Genomic DNA, 17783 nt, shown 5'->3' on the forward strand with positions numbered 1-17783 from the left:
GAGCATCTTCACAGCAGATGTGTGTCGGTGTCTTTCGCAAGGAAGAGCTGTGGGTTGCCGTGTGCGATTGCTTGTAGACAATTAAACAAGATCATTTTGCCACAACTAAGCTACTTATTGTTGTGCAAGTGGCCCTTTATTACAACGGTAGAAATGTGTTGAGCCCTTGTATGACGGAATAGGTTCAAATCCCGTCAGTAACTAATCCAACAAAATCTATCATTTGACCAAAAAAAAAAAAAAACCCCCTACTCATCGTTCCACGGTTCAAGAGCTTTCGTGGTGGTGCAACATTTGACAACCATAACACTTTCAATCGTTTTCACACAATCCTTTCGGTCTAAAAATTGCTAACATCGCTTTCTAAAATATCAATGCTGGCACCATAAAACGAGTTCATCTAAACGGAAAATTGAGCCTCAAGTATTAAATCACGAGATTCGTCTCTCAGAATATAAGTATATAAACTTCTCGGCATGGAGATTACGATGATGATATCAAAGTGTCACGACAAGATGAACACGAGCAACTGCAAAAGGATAATAACTGTAACATAATCTTACTACTGCACAACTAGTTAAATTTTGCTAGTTCCATTCCCAGCCGCGACTGCTTGCTTAAAATACACGATAATTTTGACGGGAACTGGATCAAAAGCAAAATTATAGAATCTAATTAGCCTAGAATATGCAAAATGCTTACAGCTCTCTCTACTTTTCTTAAAACTCACAAGCAGCCTCGCTTGGATACTAAGATATTATGCTCCACGGGCTATTGGCATTCCTAGAAACTTCACATTGAGCCAATGGCACAACTTCTACCCGTTAATTGAGTTCTAAAGCTGAAAACTTACAACAGCCCATGTCTTCAATCATTTGCTCGTCCTCAATGTGGAGAAGGACGTGATGCCACCATGAGAAGGATGTGATGCCAATGGCACAACTTCTACCCGTACATTTGAGTTCTAAAGCTGAAAATTTACAACAGCCGATGTCTTCCTCACATGGTCTTTTCAGTGGAGGTAGTGAGATAACCAGATAAAGAAGGGCAAGAGAAGAAGCTGCATTGCCAGCAACGGCTGCTACCGAAATAGATCAGGGAAAGACCACATGATGAATCTTGCAAAAACATCGGACTCCAAGAACTCAATATGAGCAGCCCTTCCTATGAAGGTGTTCAAGTTCTTTCCATACAACGAGGTATCAAAGTTGATGTCACAGCGCATGAACACTCGATTCTCAGACTGAGGAGCCCGTATCTGGTCCAAGCAATCATTCAGCATTTCCAGAAACACTTTTCCCTTCCTTGAGAAATCCAATGAAGCAGCCTGGCACATATCTATTCTAGCAGAATGATAGGGAACATAACCGTCCTGCAAAACACAATTAATAATATTACGGGTATCAGAGAAAATTATAACAAATTATTAAAGAAATTTTCTTTTTTGTTACAAGAAAAAGTTTCACTCTCCATTGGAATAACATAGATATCATGAGAATAAATTTTCCTCAAAAAACCATAATTAGAATATGAAGAGCAAAGAAGTTTCATGAGATTCTAGTGACACGTCAAAATGTATAAAGAAACAAAAGTGGTATAAAGAGTTCCTCCCAAGAAAACATTAAATCTTTCAGTATGAAGAGCAAAAGCAAAGAAATAGTGCATGTTGTCTTCGTAATGTAGACCATGGTCATTATGAAAGCATGAATAGTTCAGTAATGTCAAAATCTAGCATAATGATCATGTTTTGGAGCCACAGAACGAACTACAAAATAGGGTTTTAAGAGTCCTAGTTCACCAAGGTCCATAGAGTACTGCTCACATGAATGATGACTGAATGAGCACATTGAGTTTTTAATTAGTTCAGCAGTAGGATAAAAGTCTACAGGTTGAGGATGGATGACAAACAAGTCTATTCTTTTTGGTCAGTATAATAAGCGAGTAAGATGGCGATTGATTTTTAAGAGATCGTAAGTGCTCAAACTGTCAAACATAGTGGCTCACATGAGAATTTAGGGTCCGTGGATAGACCAATTGCATGTCTCACATTAAACTTGGTGGAAAACAGCAGAGTTGAAGCGACCAAAACAATGTGTCAGTTAAGTTTAACAGTTTAGTTAAGTAAACTAGGTCATAAAGCCCCAGGGAAGAGATCAAAATACCTGTGGTGAAGATAACAGGATTATGTGCTTGAAATTCTCGAGTGTCTTCTTCTGCAAAAAGAATTACTTCAGAACATCAGCAAAAATAAACACATCACATTTGTCAACCATTTTTTCTTAAACCAAGTTATAATTATAAAAATGCAGAAGTCATGTTTGCCTCGACTTTGAATCACAGAAAAATGTATCGAGTATGCAATGTCATGATTTGATTACATTTCCCAAGATGATGAGCAGTTATCAGGCAAACACCTCAATGACTGAGCTAAATGCATTAAATAAAGGAATTCTCAGTACCTTACACAGCTTGTAAAAGAACGTATTTTGAAGATCGGGATCATCGGTGAAGGTAAGCTGATGAATGCACTGTGTGTTCTTGAGCTTCTTCAAGAGCCACAACCCAGAGCTGAATAAAGAGTTTGAACAGTATAGATACCCCAAGTGTGGGCCCGATATAGAAAGATATATGTACAGGTATCTTAGGAATGGTTCCATAATGCTATCTGCAAAAACAATGGCCAAGATCTTACACCAACTGCATATAATGGGAAAACATGATGTCAATAGTTTAATACCTGTTAGTGCCGTTCTTATGATAACATTCCCAATAGAATGTCCCACAAAGCTAAGCTTAATATCAGCTATGCTTCCAGATCTCGAAACTTTATCCATTTTCTTCTTGAGAAAAGAAACTACTTCCTGGGCCAACCTTTGTCCCATTTCTCTGAAGTCACCAGATGTTTTGTCCTCATTTGCCTCTGACATTAGAAACTCTACCTTGGGATCTATCAATAGCCATTGATTTCGAATAAGCCGTAAATCCAGGTGATGCCCCTGTAGTGTGAGAATTGAAATAAGCATCCACTAATCTGTCTTAATAAGGTTCTAAAAGACGCTAGGCACTAGTTGGGCGGCGGGCTAGGGCCTAGCGCCTAGGCGGACTAGGCGGATTTAAGTAAATCTACATATTTCATGTAAATAAGTGTCTGTTTATACTTAAAATATATGTAATTTCATCAAAAACTACAAAATAGAATGACATGTATTATGAAGTATTGGAACATAATGAAAACATGGGGAACAAGCATATAATGTGTGTTTATTCAAGTATTCAACAAGTCATTTACAATTTATTGAAAAAAATAAAATGCAAATGAAAGTTATCTATTTTCTTCTAAGTGAGTCGCAACCTAGGCGGGTCTAGGTAGGCTAGGCAAGTGCCTAGGCGGTCTAGGCAGGTGCTTCAGCAGGTCTACCTTTCTTAATTTTCAAACACCTGGGCATTAATCGAGGCGGTGACCAACTGCCTAGCGTCTAGGAGGGGCCTAGGCGGCGTTAGGCTGGGATTTTTAGAACAGTAGAGTACAAATGAATTGACTTATGCAGCTGTTCCATCAACTAAACTGGTATGAAGTTGTAAACTTGCAGCATAAAATATGAATGACCAATATATAAATATATTAACCCACAAATCACTAACGTTTAACTCTCTTTAAGAATCAAAATATATAAGACTAACAAGTTTTAACCTAAATTCAAAATGATACCTTGACAAGTTCAAAATTGTTAGTATTTCTACTTTAAAAATAAAAATAAAAACAAGTCCATCACACGTGAAATACTGGAGGGGAGCAAGGAAAGAACAGAGAAAACGACGAAATATAATAAAATTAGGGGAAGCTATAAGAGAACAAAACTACCTGAAAGCCATGCACAAAGACAACAAGCTTTAAAACACAGCCTTTCTTTGGTGAGATATAGTCAGATTTCTTGTTTATGGAGTCAGAGCCAGATCCAGAGAGTAAGCCAGGAGAGTTAATCACGTCCAAGTTTCTCAAGTACGAATTTTCACTAGTTGTACGCCTAGGCGCATTCAACACACGTTCCACAATGACAATAGGAATTCTTGATGGATCTCCAAAAATATGCATGTCTTGAATTGACCGATTGTTAATCTGAATTTAAAATTTTGGTTTAGAAAAAAAAAAATCCCAAGAGGACTGACAATACAGCACTTCATCTGAAAGCAATGACTCACCTTCATTTGCGCAATACTTCGCCGATGAAGCTCAGCACGGGTAGCAGCAGTCTGGGCAGGCTGTACAGAACACAAGTCAGATCAATAAAAGATCGATTGAAGAATCTAAATTTGGCTCATAACTGAACTCTGCACAAGGTACATTGAACACCCCCTTGACATTTCTTAAAACATGTTGGACACTTTTCTTTCATAACTAACAAATCATGTGGAATACTTACATCGTCGGTTAATTTCCACATAGGTGAAAGTCTTTTATGGCCACCATTGTGGGAAGACTCTTCACCCCCACTACTATTCAGAAAATGATGAGGCATCTCAACCTTAGAGTAAACCATCCATATTGACCACTCAGCTCTTCTATCCTTAGCCCACGTGTCACGCAAGTATTCCAATATCTTTGTTTTGTTAAACCTGCAATGAATAAATATCACCATACAAACGTACAGAAGATCTGGAAATTAGACCAGAGGAACTAGCCCTCCTTTGTTTATTGTGGGTACAAATAGGAGATTAATCAATCAACATCAGAGAGGACCCGAGCCATTTTTATTGAACAGCTTAGACGAACTTGGGCCCTTCTAAAGGTGATGCCTTTTTTTTCCCTTCACCCGCTGATTTGCAATAACCTGTCAATACGTAATGACAGACTATTGACAGGTTATATTGACAATAAGAACTTATTGGTATTGCATGTCCAGATGTCCTTCAATTAGGCATCCACTCTAATGCACCCTCATATGGGGGCCCTTTTACTCTAAGAGAGGATGCCTGTTTCAGTATACATATACGATAGATATGTATATGGTACCTGTGGTTTGCTACAGATGTCAAAGTCAAATTCAGTTGTGGTTTCAAATTCAATATTTTCAACTTGGCCATTTTTCTCAAAATTCTTAATTCTTTCAATCGTACTAACAAAACCACAGGTATGATGGTCTTTCAAGCAGTCTGATCAGGGAGGGGTGTACTGGCATTGCAGAAGAAGGGGAGGGGGGTGGGTGGGTGGGTGGGAGCTGTGATGAGACTGATTTGGGAGGTGTGTGGGAGGAGTGGTGGCTGGGGTGGGGTGGGGTGGGGTCGGGGTCGGGTTCGGGGTCGGGATAGATCAGGGGCAGTGGGATGGGGGTTCTGGGCTGGCTGCAGGAGGGGAGATATCATAATTGGTGTTCCAGGTGGACTGAAAAGACTAAATAACCTTATTCTGACTAAAATTGACAACAAATATCAACCACAAAGGCCATATTTACAAAATGGAAACCACGTTACTAATTTGACAATTATAGCAAACCACAGGTCCATTTGACACACACACATATATATCATGTGCATATGTAAATCTATACAAAAGCAAACACGTCCATGATTGGGACCGTCATTCAGTATTGCATCATTTCAATTAAAAAAAAAAACCAATAGAAAACCCATAATAAAGTAATAACATTATCAAATGAAAGCGAACCTGTGGAAGTTCAAAAAAGTGTTCCATAAATATAAAACTTGATCACCCAACGAATGAAAAGAATTCTGAAGGGCACCCCTTGACAAGTGGCGTACCAACTCACCACTTCCAAACTTCGATGTGCCATTTAATTTCTGTTCAAGAACATATAAAGTAAGAAAAAATACTAACCTTAAAGCATACAAATTCAAAAAAAAAACAAGGGATAAGAACATTGTGCTGTATGAAATAAGGAAGGACCTCAAGACCATTTTGTGGCTTGCCTTGTCCTGAAACTTTGTCATCTGCTGCAACCCAATTTTCTTGCAGGAAATCAAACTTTGTGTCGTCTATTTTAGATATAAAATCAGTCAAATCAATAGCTTGGTCAATAGCCTTGCTAAGTTTCTGCAGTTCTTCAAGCAGTATGTCACGAGCATTTAACAATGATTTAGCAAGAATAATGTCATTCACATCTGCAGCAGCTGCCTGTGTTGATGCCTAGTCAATAACAAATTTTAAACTGTACGTATATATAGAACAGCCTCTGAAGAAAAGAGCATATAAAACGTAAAAAATAGATTAAGCATACTAAAAACCTTTATAGTTCAAAAGCATAGCCAATTTTGAATTTTTTTTTTTTTATTCAATTACATTGATTCAACATATTTTATATTGTGCTCGGTACTCTTTATTCTCAATGTACTTCTCTTCATAAGTTTAAAACCTTCTAGTGCTAGGGACTTAAGAAAGATGTCTGGTTAAAGGGAACTGATATCGCCATGAAACTTCTGCTCTAGGCATTCAGACTAAAGCTTTTTGAGTATTAAGTTATTATATAATATAAGAATATAAAATAATGAAACCAGTATTAATTGTCATTCAAGCATAATGATCAATCTTCAAATGGTGCCATGCCTCAAGGTGTGCCACGCCTCGCTCTCTAAAAACACTACCAAATCTTGTGTATCACAACAACAACAACAACAACAACAAAGCCTTTTCCCACTAAGTGGGGTCGGCTATATGAATCCTAGAACGCCATTGCGCTCGGTTTTGTGTCATGTCCTCCGTTAGATCCAAGTACTCTAAGTCTTTTCTTAGAGTCTCTTCCAAAGTTTTCCTAGGTCTTCCTCTACCCCTTCGGCCCTGAACCTCTGTCCCGTAGTCACATCTTCGAACCGGAGCGTCAGTCGGCCTTCTTTGCCCATGTCCAAATCACCGAAACCGATTTTCTCTCATCTTTCCTTCAATTTCGGCTACTCCTACTTTACCTCGGATATCCTCATGCCCAATCTTATCCTTTCTCGTGTGCCCACACATCCCACGAAGCATCCTCATCTCCGCTACACCCATTTTGTGTACGTGTTGATGCTTCACCGTCCAACATTCTGTGCCATACAACATCATTGGCCTTATTGTCGTCCTATGAAATTTTCCCTTGAGCTTCAGTGGCCTACGACGGTCACATAACACGCCGGATGCACTCTTACACTTCATCCATCCAGCTCGTATTCTATCGTTGAGATCTCCATCTAATTCTCCGTTCTCTTGCAAGATAGATCCTAGGCAGCAAAAACGGTCGCTTTTTGTGATCTTCGCTAGATTGCTCCGGTCATTAGTGTGGATAAGTATATAAATGAATAGAGATAGGAAAGCAAACACAAGATGTACGTGGTTCACCCAGATTGGCTACGTCCACGGAATAGAAGAGTTCTCATTAATTGTGAAGAGTTTACACAAGTACATAGGTTCAAGCTCTCCTTTAGTGAGTACAAGTGAATGATTTAGTACAAATGACATTAGGAAATATTGTGAGAGAATGATCTCGTAATCACGAAACTTCTAAGTATCGGAGTGTGGTATCGTCTTGACTTGCCTTATCTGTCTCATAGGTAGATGTGGCATCTTCTCTGGAAGTACTCTTCCTCCATCCAGGGGTGGTATCTTTAACTGGTGGAGATGCACAAGGTAATGTATCAATTTCACTTGAAGCTTACTTGTAGTTTCAGGCTTGGTCAAGCGCGATACAAACCATGTAGTAGGAGTCCTCCAAGTCGCCGAGCTAGGGGATCTGCTGAAAGAGGTGACAGACAAGGTAAGCAATCAGAGCTCCGGCTGATTGTTCACCTTCTCCCCATCTTGCAGCAGCATGAAGGATAAAGAGAAGAAAAATGAGAAGAGATGATATGGGATACTTTTGCTTTTGAAGAAGTAACTTTCCACAGGCTTATTCTTGAACTGAGCTGGAGGGTTTTCTGGTTTCCTCCAGAGCCGACTGAAGAATTTGAGGGTCAAAACAATTCCATCAAATCTAGAGTACGTTCGACCCTGCTGATATGGGATACTTTTGCTTTTGACAGAGTAATGGATGTATCGGCACGTGTGCTGTTACGCTTGTCTCCACATGCTTCCTTGTATCCTTCGCACTTGCCCTATCTGTTCCTCAAGCAGATGCGGTATCTTCCTTGGAAACATAAGATGTTGAAGATGAGTACTCGAGAGCAATGCCAGGTAAGTAATCAGGTAAGGGGTTCCAGGCAGTCAGTTCCTGGCTGGAAGCTTGATGCCAAGTGCTGACTGATTGCTCTCTTTCTCCTTGTCTTGCAGGTAAAAACAAGGCCAAAGGAAAAGACAGGGAAAAAGCATGATATGGGATACTCTTGCTTTTAACCCTGATGATATGAGATATTCTTGCTCTAGTATAGCTTGTTTGCAGAGGTATTATCGGGGGGAAAGAAAGCTGAATATTTCGAAAGGCTTCGTGGGGAGTGCCCTCTCAGATATGAGGAAGGGTTGAGCATTTTTGCAGGTCTGCCTGTCCGTTGGGGATGAAGGTCGACATATATAGGAGTCTCCCTAACAAGTAGTAATGCTATTCCTTTACCCTGCTTGGTCATAGCACAGTAGTGGGAGCTGCCAGCTTCACATGTTTTAACTCTGTCAGAGCACTTTGAAAAAGTGGTCTGTGGTATCTGGCTCTCGAGAAGTCTTCGACAGAATGCCCATAATTTCCGCAAAGCTGAGTGTGCGTGTGACAGGTGCTGACAAGGCTAGAAAAGTAGGTGCCTCTTCGATTTCTGAGATCGGCCCTCGTGGTCTCTAAACAGCCCAGCTTTTGAGAAAGCGAGCGTCTCTTCGATTGATTCGGAGAACGATGCATCTTCGATTTTTAAGAAAGCAATCATGCTGGGGGTCTGGCTCTCGAGATTCGGGGAGCAGTGTCACTTCGATTTTTGAGAAAGTAATCATGTTGGGAGCAGCCTCTCCATAAAATGGGGGTAAGGCTAGCCGACATTCACCTCTCCTAGACCCTGCGTAAAGCGGGAGCCTTGTGCAGTGGTACTGTTCCTTTACCCTTGTGGGTAATAATATGGTAGCTAGACCTTCAAAATTTATGGGTCTAAACTTTGTTAGTGCTGTTTCTTTGCTATTCTTTTACCTTTCTTGGTCAGAGCGATGTAGTGGGAGCTGCAAGCTTTACGTGCTCAATTTTGGCAGAGAACTTTGGCAAAGTTATCTGTGATACCCATGAGCTATTGTTGCGTGTGGGAAGTGGGTGATTGAACAATAAGATTCATGTGTTTTCTACTTCCTCAGAAGTCTTCGACAGAATGCCCATAATTTCCGCAAAGCTGAGTGTGCGTGTGACAGGTGCTGACAAGGCTGGAAAAGTAGGTGCCTCTTCGATTTCTGAGATTGGCCCTCGTGGTCTCTGAGGAGCCCAGCTTTTGAGAAAGCGAGCGCCTCTTCGATTTCTGAGATTGGCCTTCGTGGTCTTTGAGCAACCTAACTTTTGAGAAAGCAAACGCCTCTTCGATTTCTGAGATCAACCTTCGTGGTCTCTAAGCAGCCCAGCTTTTGAGAAAGCAAACGCCTCTTCGATTTCTGAGCAGGTGCCTCTTCGATTTCTGAAGCTCCGTCGAGTGCAGATTTTTATAGGGGCTGGCATTAAGTTCCGAAGCACACTTGAATCTCCACCAGTAGAAGCTCCATTCTTGCCCTTCTAAGATCTTGATTTGTCCAACCTCTTCTCTCTTCAACACCTTTGAAAATGTATGGCCCCTCCGACCGTCGTTTTGACTTGAACCTTGTTGAAGAGGCAGCCCCGCCTTCTCCAGACAACATATGGCGCCCATCCTTCGTCTCCCCTACTGGTCCTCTTACCGTTGGGGATTCCGTGATGAAGAATGATATGACTGCTGCGGTGGTGGCCAGGAACCTTCTCACGCCCAAAGATAACAGACTACTTTCCAAACGGTCTGATGAGTTAGCTGTTAAGGATTCGCTGGCTCTCAGTGTTCAGTGTGCAGGTTCTGTGTCTAATATGGCCCAACGCCTATTTGCTCGAACCCGCCAAGTTGAATCATTGGCGGCTGAGGTGATGAGTCTCAAACAGGAGATTAGAGGGCTCAAGCATGAGAATAAACAGTTGCACCGGCTCGCACATGACTATGCTACAAACATGAAGAGGAAGCTTGACCAAATGAAGGAAACTGATGGTCAGGTTTTACTTGATCATCAGAGATTTGTGGATTTGTTCCAAAGGCATTTATTGCCTTCGTCTTCTGGGGCTGTACCGCGTAATGAAGCTCCAAATGATCAACCTATGATGCCTCCTCCTTCTAGGGTTCTGTCCAGTACTGAGGCTCCGAAAGATCCCCCTCCGGTGCCTTTTCTTTCTGGGGCTCTACCGACTGCTGAGACTTCTCCTAAGCAACCCTTGTGAAGGCTCCCTCTTGTTTGTTTATTACTCATGTATATGTACATATTTGTAGTTTATCGGGGATATCAATAAATAAGTTTTCCTTCATTTCAATGTATTGTGTTAAATTACACCAAAACCTTCTTCGCTAAGTTCTTTGAATTTTCTTTTGTTGAAGCTTGTATGTTGAAGCTTTCTGAGTGGAGCATGTAGGTTGGGGTAGTGTTCCCTTAATTTCCCGAGTGAGGAAAACTTCTCGGTTGGAGACTTGGAAAATCCAAGTCACTGAGTGGGATCGGCTATATGAATCTTAGAACGCCATTGTGCTCGGTCCTGTGTCATGTCCTTCGTTAGATCCAAGTACTCTAAGTCTTTTCTTAGAGTCTCTTCCAAAGTTTTCCTAGGTCTTCCTCTACCCCTTCGGCCCTGAACCTCTGTCCCATAGTCGCATCTTCTAATCGGAGCGTCAGTAGGCCTTCGTTGCACATGTCCAAACCACCGTAACCGATTTTCTCTCATCTTGCCTTCAATTTCGACTACTCCTACTTTACCCCGGATATCCTCATTCTTAATCTTATCCTTTCTCGTGTGCCCACACATCCAACGAAGCATCCTCATCTCCGCTACACCCATTTTGTGTATGTGTTGATGCTTCACCGCCCAACATTCTGTGCCATACAGCATCGCTGGCCTTATTGCCGTCCTATAAAATTTTCCCTTAAGCTTCAGTGGCATACGGCGGTCACACAACACGCCGGATGCACTCTTCCACTTCATCCATCCAGCTTGTATTCTATGGTTGAGATCTCCATCTAATTCTCCGTTCTTTTGCAAGATAGATCCTAGGTAACGAAAACGGTCGCTCTTTGGTATTTCTTGATCTCCAATCCTCACCCCTAACTCGTTTTGGCCTCCATTTGCACTGAACTTGCACTCCATATATTCTGTCTTTCTGCTCAGTAAATTAGTCAAGTCTGCTCAGTGTATTTGTCTAGTCTTTCTTCCTCCAACAAAAAGTCATTAACTGACATTTATATAATATAATGTGAATCCTAACATAATGGGAAGGGCTTCCACTGAATGGTACCCTGATCTAGCAACAGCAATTTCAAATGAGTGTTTATGACATTTATATAATAAACAAATGCTAAGGATATTCTTGAGAAAAGAGTCCCAAGGATATTGAATAAATTAGGGATAGTGAAAGTAATTTAAACTGTTGTAACTAAGGAAATGACTCATAAAGCCCTCTATTATGAAAATATAAACTTAATGCTACTACAAAGTGAATTCCTTCAAACTGCAATGTGTAACCATAGGGCCCACAACCATGCAGAACTTTCATGTGCCAAATCATCTGATGTTTGTATGTTCTGGTATTGTGTAAATGCCCTTGGAAAGCACATGTGTATGTACAAGTTATTGATATTGTCATCAAGTACGTGAAAGAGAAAAGCAAAGATGACAAACACATCGAAATACACTGCAAAACAAGATAAAAGATTCGAGAGTGAATAATGTCAAGCTTCCCAAGGGCAAGAAAAAGATCTAGTAGAATTTAATGGGTAACAACATACTTGATTGGACCCAGAATCACCTTCTGTACCAACATTTTCAGGAGTGGAAGAATCACTGAAATAAATCAAATCTTGAGTTAAATTTACAAATAAATTGTGCACAACAATTAGTTTCCAATATCACAAGACTACTAATTTCCTCAAAATGGAATGCCAAACTACATTATAGACTAGAATATGTGACAAACCTGGGTACCTTCAATGGGTGTGTATACGAGACAGCTTTCAGTAGACTGATGTGTACACTAACATCAACAAGTACCGCATGGAATACATCAAAATGAACAGGGCAATATGAATGCAAACCCAGAAGAGCTTTAGAAGGAATTCGAAATTCATGGACAGCGGCAGGGCTAGCATCTAGAGAAGCCTGCAAATCAGACCTGCAATTATACAATACAATCACCAACTACAATTTCAATTGCGAACTTAATCATGTAAGAAAACAAAAAAAAAATGAATCATGTCAACTCACCTATTTCCCAATATGGGGGCATGCAGAAGTTCAAACTTCAAAATAATAGGAGACGAGGATATACCCTGAAAAGTATACACTATAAACATGAATACTTTATAATTTATATGAACATTTCTACATTCTACTGGGCTAAAATAGAATATATAATCCTCAAATTATAACACATACTTGGCCAACAATGACAGCCTTCGAAAAGTAATCTAATCTCATTTGCAAATCAGTATTTATTTTTTAAAGAATTTGAGCTGCTTGCCTCTAAGATATTAAGAATGCAAATGGGACCTTTCAGCATTGGGAGGAAATGAGATAAGGCCAAACAAATTAAGTTAGTAGTCAATGTTATGACAGAAGTAGGTAGCCAACCCAGATACCAAACATGTTATGAGGGCTACCATCTTCAATAAAATCCTTATAAGTCACAAATGTGTGCATACACGCATATACATGCACACAGAGCAGGAAAGCGAGAGAGATTATAGTACCTCAAGTCCAGCAAGAGATAGATTGAACGATATCATGATTGATAAAAAGACATCCTGCCTGGCATATTTGATTCGAAACGGCTGACTTGAGAAGCTGTTGTCAGAATCATCAATCCTCCATACTCCATATACATCATCAGAACCCAGATCAGAAGCTGCCAGTCAAACAATTTAATTATCTCTAAACTCTTGCCCTTAGTTTATGAAAACAGCATTACTTAAATTCCACAAGCTTTTAACTGAAGCAAAACATTGCTCTGTAAATCTTAAAAAAGTGGTCCACCCAATGGTCACTATTTATATTTTTAATTTTTAGAAAGAGACATTTTATCGCAAACAAATGGAATAAAAATACAAAACGGATTCAGGGGTTAAGGGGACCACTACTAAAACAAAGAAACGAAAGCAAAGAGAACAAACTAAAAGGCTCTACCACAACACCACCCAATGATCAATATGGGGAACAAAGAAACCGTGGGTGGATTCTTCTATGCTTTTCTATTAACTATTTTAACTTTGTTCAAGGATTATTTTTAAACCATGAGAATATCCAACGATCTGTTGTAAAAAATAGTTGGATAGGTCATGTAAAGATTTGACCCTACACCGTCTATCATTTCGAATATGAACCAAAGAAAGAATAACACTACAAAACAAAATATGAAAACCTAGCTCTTAAACAACAGCAACCAACTTGTGATAAATTGAGAAAATTCAAAAGGAGAAACAAATGACCATTGAATGTATACACTTTCAATGTATAAGGGACTTGTCAAAACTTCTAGGGTAGTTTACGATATTTCAATGCCCAGGTTCCAAATTTTACTTAAAACCCATCACTGCAACACATAACAAGGTAAGATTTGTAAAATTATACTGCATTATAAAATTTTGGCTTAAACCATGAGTCAAAACATCTCATACTGTGAGAGTCGAGCCCCATATTTATATATACTTACAACTTACAAGCAAGGAACTTCACATATATTTATGATTGTACTTTAGACTAGAAGAGTGATAAAGTAGAAAGCAGCCATAACAACTCCAGTGAAAGTAAGTTACCTTCATATTGCACAACTCTTGCTGGAGTCCCCACAGAAGTATATTCACTGTCCTGCCATCTCATTGTAATCTTAATTTGGTACCATCTAAACAAGCAAAACATAAATAAGTTAACAAATTCCCATAAATTCAACTAAGCAAAAAACAATCACAAACAAGCTCAAAATACACTAATTAACAGAAAACGGTCAATTGCCCCTAGTGGGTTACCGCCTTCCTTTAAAACCCACTGCATCCCGGGTTCAAACCCCAAACCCAATTCACAAAATGCAGATAGAAACAAACATACCCCTGCTGGAAAAGGTCGAGATTGTGAAATCTGTGAATGTAAATAGCAACCTCTTGAACAGCGTCCAACATAGCCACCGGCTTAATCTTAGCCGGGGGAGGCTTGGCATCTGGCAACCTCTTTGCTGATGATGATTTATAGTTGAGACCCACAAACCACCCCAAATGCGGAAACATGCGTAACCCTAATCCAAAAAATTTGCATCCCTAATCCTCAAACACTTCCGATTTCAGCTCCAGCTCCAGCTTCCCGCCCTAATCCTCATCAAATATCACCATCTCAGAAGCTCCATTTCATGGCGGAATTGACCCGACTGTGTTGCCCACGACGAAACGTAACAGTGTTGGGGAGTAGGAAATTCAATCAGCGAGCGATTGTGACTGCGATAATTGGCAATCTTGAGACGATTGTGTGCTGGCAGCTAGGGTTCGTGGAATTTGGGATTCATGATTTGTTGTCGGAGAAAAAAGTCAGAGAAGGGAAGAAAACATCAGGGACCTCATCAACGTGCAATCAGCTAATTTTGTTTGTGCTCTTTTACAATATTGTCCTTGGCGACGGAAACCAATAGCCGTTTAAGAATGTCGATCAAATTGCAATTTCTGTCATCCTTCCGTCTATTTTCTTTAACCGATTACTAAGGAATTTTAAAATGATGAAAATTGAAATGAGGAAATTTTATCTTTCAGGATTTGTGAATTTTCTTGTTTGGTTAACCTAAAAGAATAATGAAATTTGAAACGGAACTTGTTATTTTTAAACTCTCACTCATGGAAATTCAGAAATGACACATATTTACATGGAATTTAAACTTGAGTCTCAAACTTCAAGTTTTTTTCCCAAGCGAAAATTCTAAATTTTTATGTTTATGAATCCAAACAAGGAAATTGGTGCATATCAATTTATAAATTCTAACTTTTATCAAAATTCCAAGTTTATTTTCCGCATCTAAATATAGTGTAACATGTGAAAAGTTTTCTTAAATGTCATTTCATGCCAGTTGATTTTTTTTTTTTTTTTTGTTAAACCAACAGCGTTGGATTAAATTATTAGTTGTTGCAAGAGAGAAGCGGTGGAGATTGAACATTTATTAAATGCATAGGTATTATTGCTTTATGTGACTACTCTTGATACCATATGCATCTCATGCCAAATGATTACCTCGACCAATTGCCACATTGACGTGGAGTTTCTTTCTTCTTTTATAATTGAAAATAAAACCATATCTCCCCACCCACATTAGGTATCTACAATAGTTTCGGTCATATTTAGCCACAGTTGAAATCAAATTTCTGCACCACTGTGCAAGGGTGAATAACCGTCGAAAACTTGTAAAAGAGAGAGTGATCGTGAAGACTTGGCACCGGTGTGGAACCGGCCAAAACCTCTCCGAAAATCAAATCAATATCGAAATATTTAGAATTCAAGCATTGGCTAGTGAGCAACCAGTGATATGCAAAGTGCAATGTTTGATACCTTGGATGAACTCTAGAATTGTGTATTTATATGAGTTAGGAGGAGCCATATTATGGATATTAATTTGCATCTCATGTTGAAGCAATTCTTACAAACATAGCCTGATAAACAACTACTCTGGTTGAAGATTTCTTATATGGATCTTCAAGTGGTTTTAAGGGATATCTTCTTCTATTGAACAATTAGTAGAAGTCGATAGATTCCTTATTGGGCATTCATGTATCTCCATATCCATACATATAATTATAAACCCAAGTATCACACTTCCGGGCATTGCGAAGCAATGAGGGTTTTAAGGTGAAATCAAATTCATATCTACAAGCACAAGATACTAATGATGCCTTAGGTATGAGAACTATTTGCATACTATAACCTAAAGTTTTGTAACGTTTGATAAGCTTTGTAACCTCAGGTCAATGTTTAGTGAACTTGTTCAACAGACAAGCATCTGTTTATCCACCACAAGTGAAAAGTTGCAGTTTTTAATGAGTTTAAGGACTTTTTAAGCGTAAAATTTTAAGAACTTCTTTTTTTTTTGACCTGGTCGAAGTGGCGAGCACGTGATTGTAGAGAGGATGGCTATGCTTACTCCTACAACTGTGTTTTATTTCAAGTATTGTGCACAATAATTGAACGAAATAAACTATTATCGTGTGGTGCTGCCACTTATGATCCTGCCAACTCCTTTTTCGTGGTTCGATATTATGGGAAAGGGATCACTCTTGATTCCTTCATCCTAATCCACTAAGTTCGGGGATCTAAACTGTTGAAATTTGATCCAATGGTTACAAACATGGACTCAGTTTAAAAGTTATAAAACATTTAGCCGTTGGATCAAATTTCAACTCCCCGGATCCCCAAACTTGGTGGATTAGGAGGAATGGATCTGGAGATGATCCATTTCCGATATTATGTTAGGTTCAGTGGTTTCGTACAGTACTTTACTCATTATTTAATTAGCACCTATTTATCTATTTGTCAACAGACTAATGATCAAAGATAAGTCCTTCCCCAAATTGAGGCAACGTGATACGTACTAGTTTATGGAGATGTTCAACGCCTAAACAAGTCTTCTATGACTAGAACCATATTAGAATATATGACTTACTCACACATGTTGAACTGGATGTAGTGGCAGGATCTCATCTCGAAATGAATGATGTTTCCAGTGATATATGGTCATAAAATTGTTGTCTTCGTTACAGAATTTAATAATACAATTTGAGTATATGAATGTTATTTTCAATTTTTGTCAATACTTTTGAGATGCTCGAGTATAGAACAAACTTTGTGTCCAACTTTATTTTGCTACTTGTGTTAACTCTCAAAACTGTGAGGTCAACAAATGGTCAGTATGGTCAACTTTTGATGGGTGTAGTGGTAAAACAACTATAAGAACAATAATATTTACGTGGTTCACTAATGAGGATGGGCTACGTCCACTGAAGAAATATACTATTATTTGCTAGGAGTTACAAGGGTGCTCAATGTCCAGTAATAAAACTCAATCTTTAGGATACAACTCCAAGGAGTAATACTCCCCTTTATATAGGCCTCTCTTTACCCCAGAAAGTGTTAAGCCTTTAAAGCTCGAACCGCTCACTTGATGGATTGGCTGCAGGCATGAGTCCCACTGCAAACTACTCCTCTTGTGGCCGACTAACGCGTGGAGCAAAAATGACATTTGAACATGTCTAGTCCTTTGATTTCTACGTCAAAATACTACGGAGCAGAGCGCTCGGCTATGAGGGTTGGAACGTAGCTAGACCAAGCGCTCGGTCTCATAGTTCTGACGTTCCGTTTTAGACTTCCTTTCAAGTTGATGATCGACACATAGCATGAAGTTAACGTTTAAGCAAACATGTCCTTTGAAACTCTGTGTTATAAAGTTGTTAATTCTTTCATTTGCCTTGAGCAGTCATAAAGTACTTTAAGTTCCAACACTTGTTACTTTTACTCGGTACTGAGAGATGACGGTTTATTGGTTCGAGTGGTCGAGGATTGATGTTCTTCAACCATGCTTGAGGCAATGCTCGACCTATGGAAGCTCTTGAGCTGGTTCATGGGCCTAGT

At 39.4% G+C, this 17783-nt stretch overlaps 1 protein-coding gene across 2 annotated transcripts; it reads right to left on the reverse strand.

Moving 5' to 3' along the window:
* Window positions 1-424: 424 nt before the first annotated feature.
* Window positions 425-14796, reverse strand: LOC103441755 (uncharacterized). 2 transcript variants are annotated; one of them, XM_029107270.2, is made up of 15 exons: window positions 14235-14796; window positions 13946-14031; window positions 12884-13038; window positions 12399-12463; window positions 12112-12306; window positions 11924-11978; window positions 5903-6142; window positions 5663-5796; window positions 4422-4614; window positions 4201-4260; window positions 3863-4117; window positions 2738-2996; window positions 2460-2665; window positions 2163-2213; window positions 425-1372 (listed from the first exon to the last, which is right to left on the reverse strand). In XM_029107270.2, exons 1-15 carry the CDS (start codon window positions 14408-14410, stop codon window positions 1082-1084), a joined length of 2421 nt encoding a protein of 806 aa, XP_028963103.2. In that variant the 5' UTR covers window positions 14411-14796; the 3' UTR covers window positions 425-1081. The 2 variants fall into 2 exon arrangements, with proteins under 2 accessions (XP_028963103.2, XP_070682624.1); XM_070826523.1 differs by having other exon boundaries at window positions 5903-6130; window positions 14235-14793.
* Between the last annotated feature and the right edge of the window lie 2987 nt (window positions 14797-17783).

The sequence above is a fragment of the Malus domestica genome, chromosome 08, assembly GCF_042453785.1.
Source record: "Malus domestica chromosome 08, GDT2T_hap1".
NCBI lineage: Eukaryota > Viridiplantae > Streptophyta > Magnoliopsida > Rosales > Rosaceae > Malus > Malus domestica.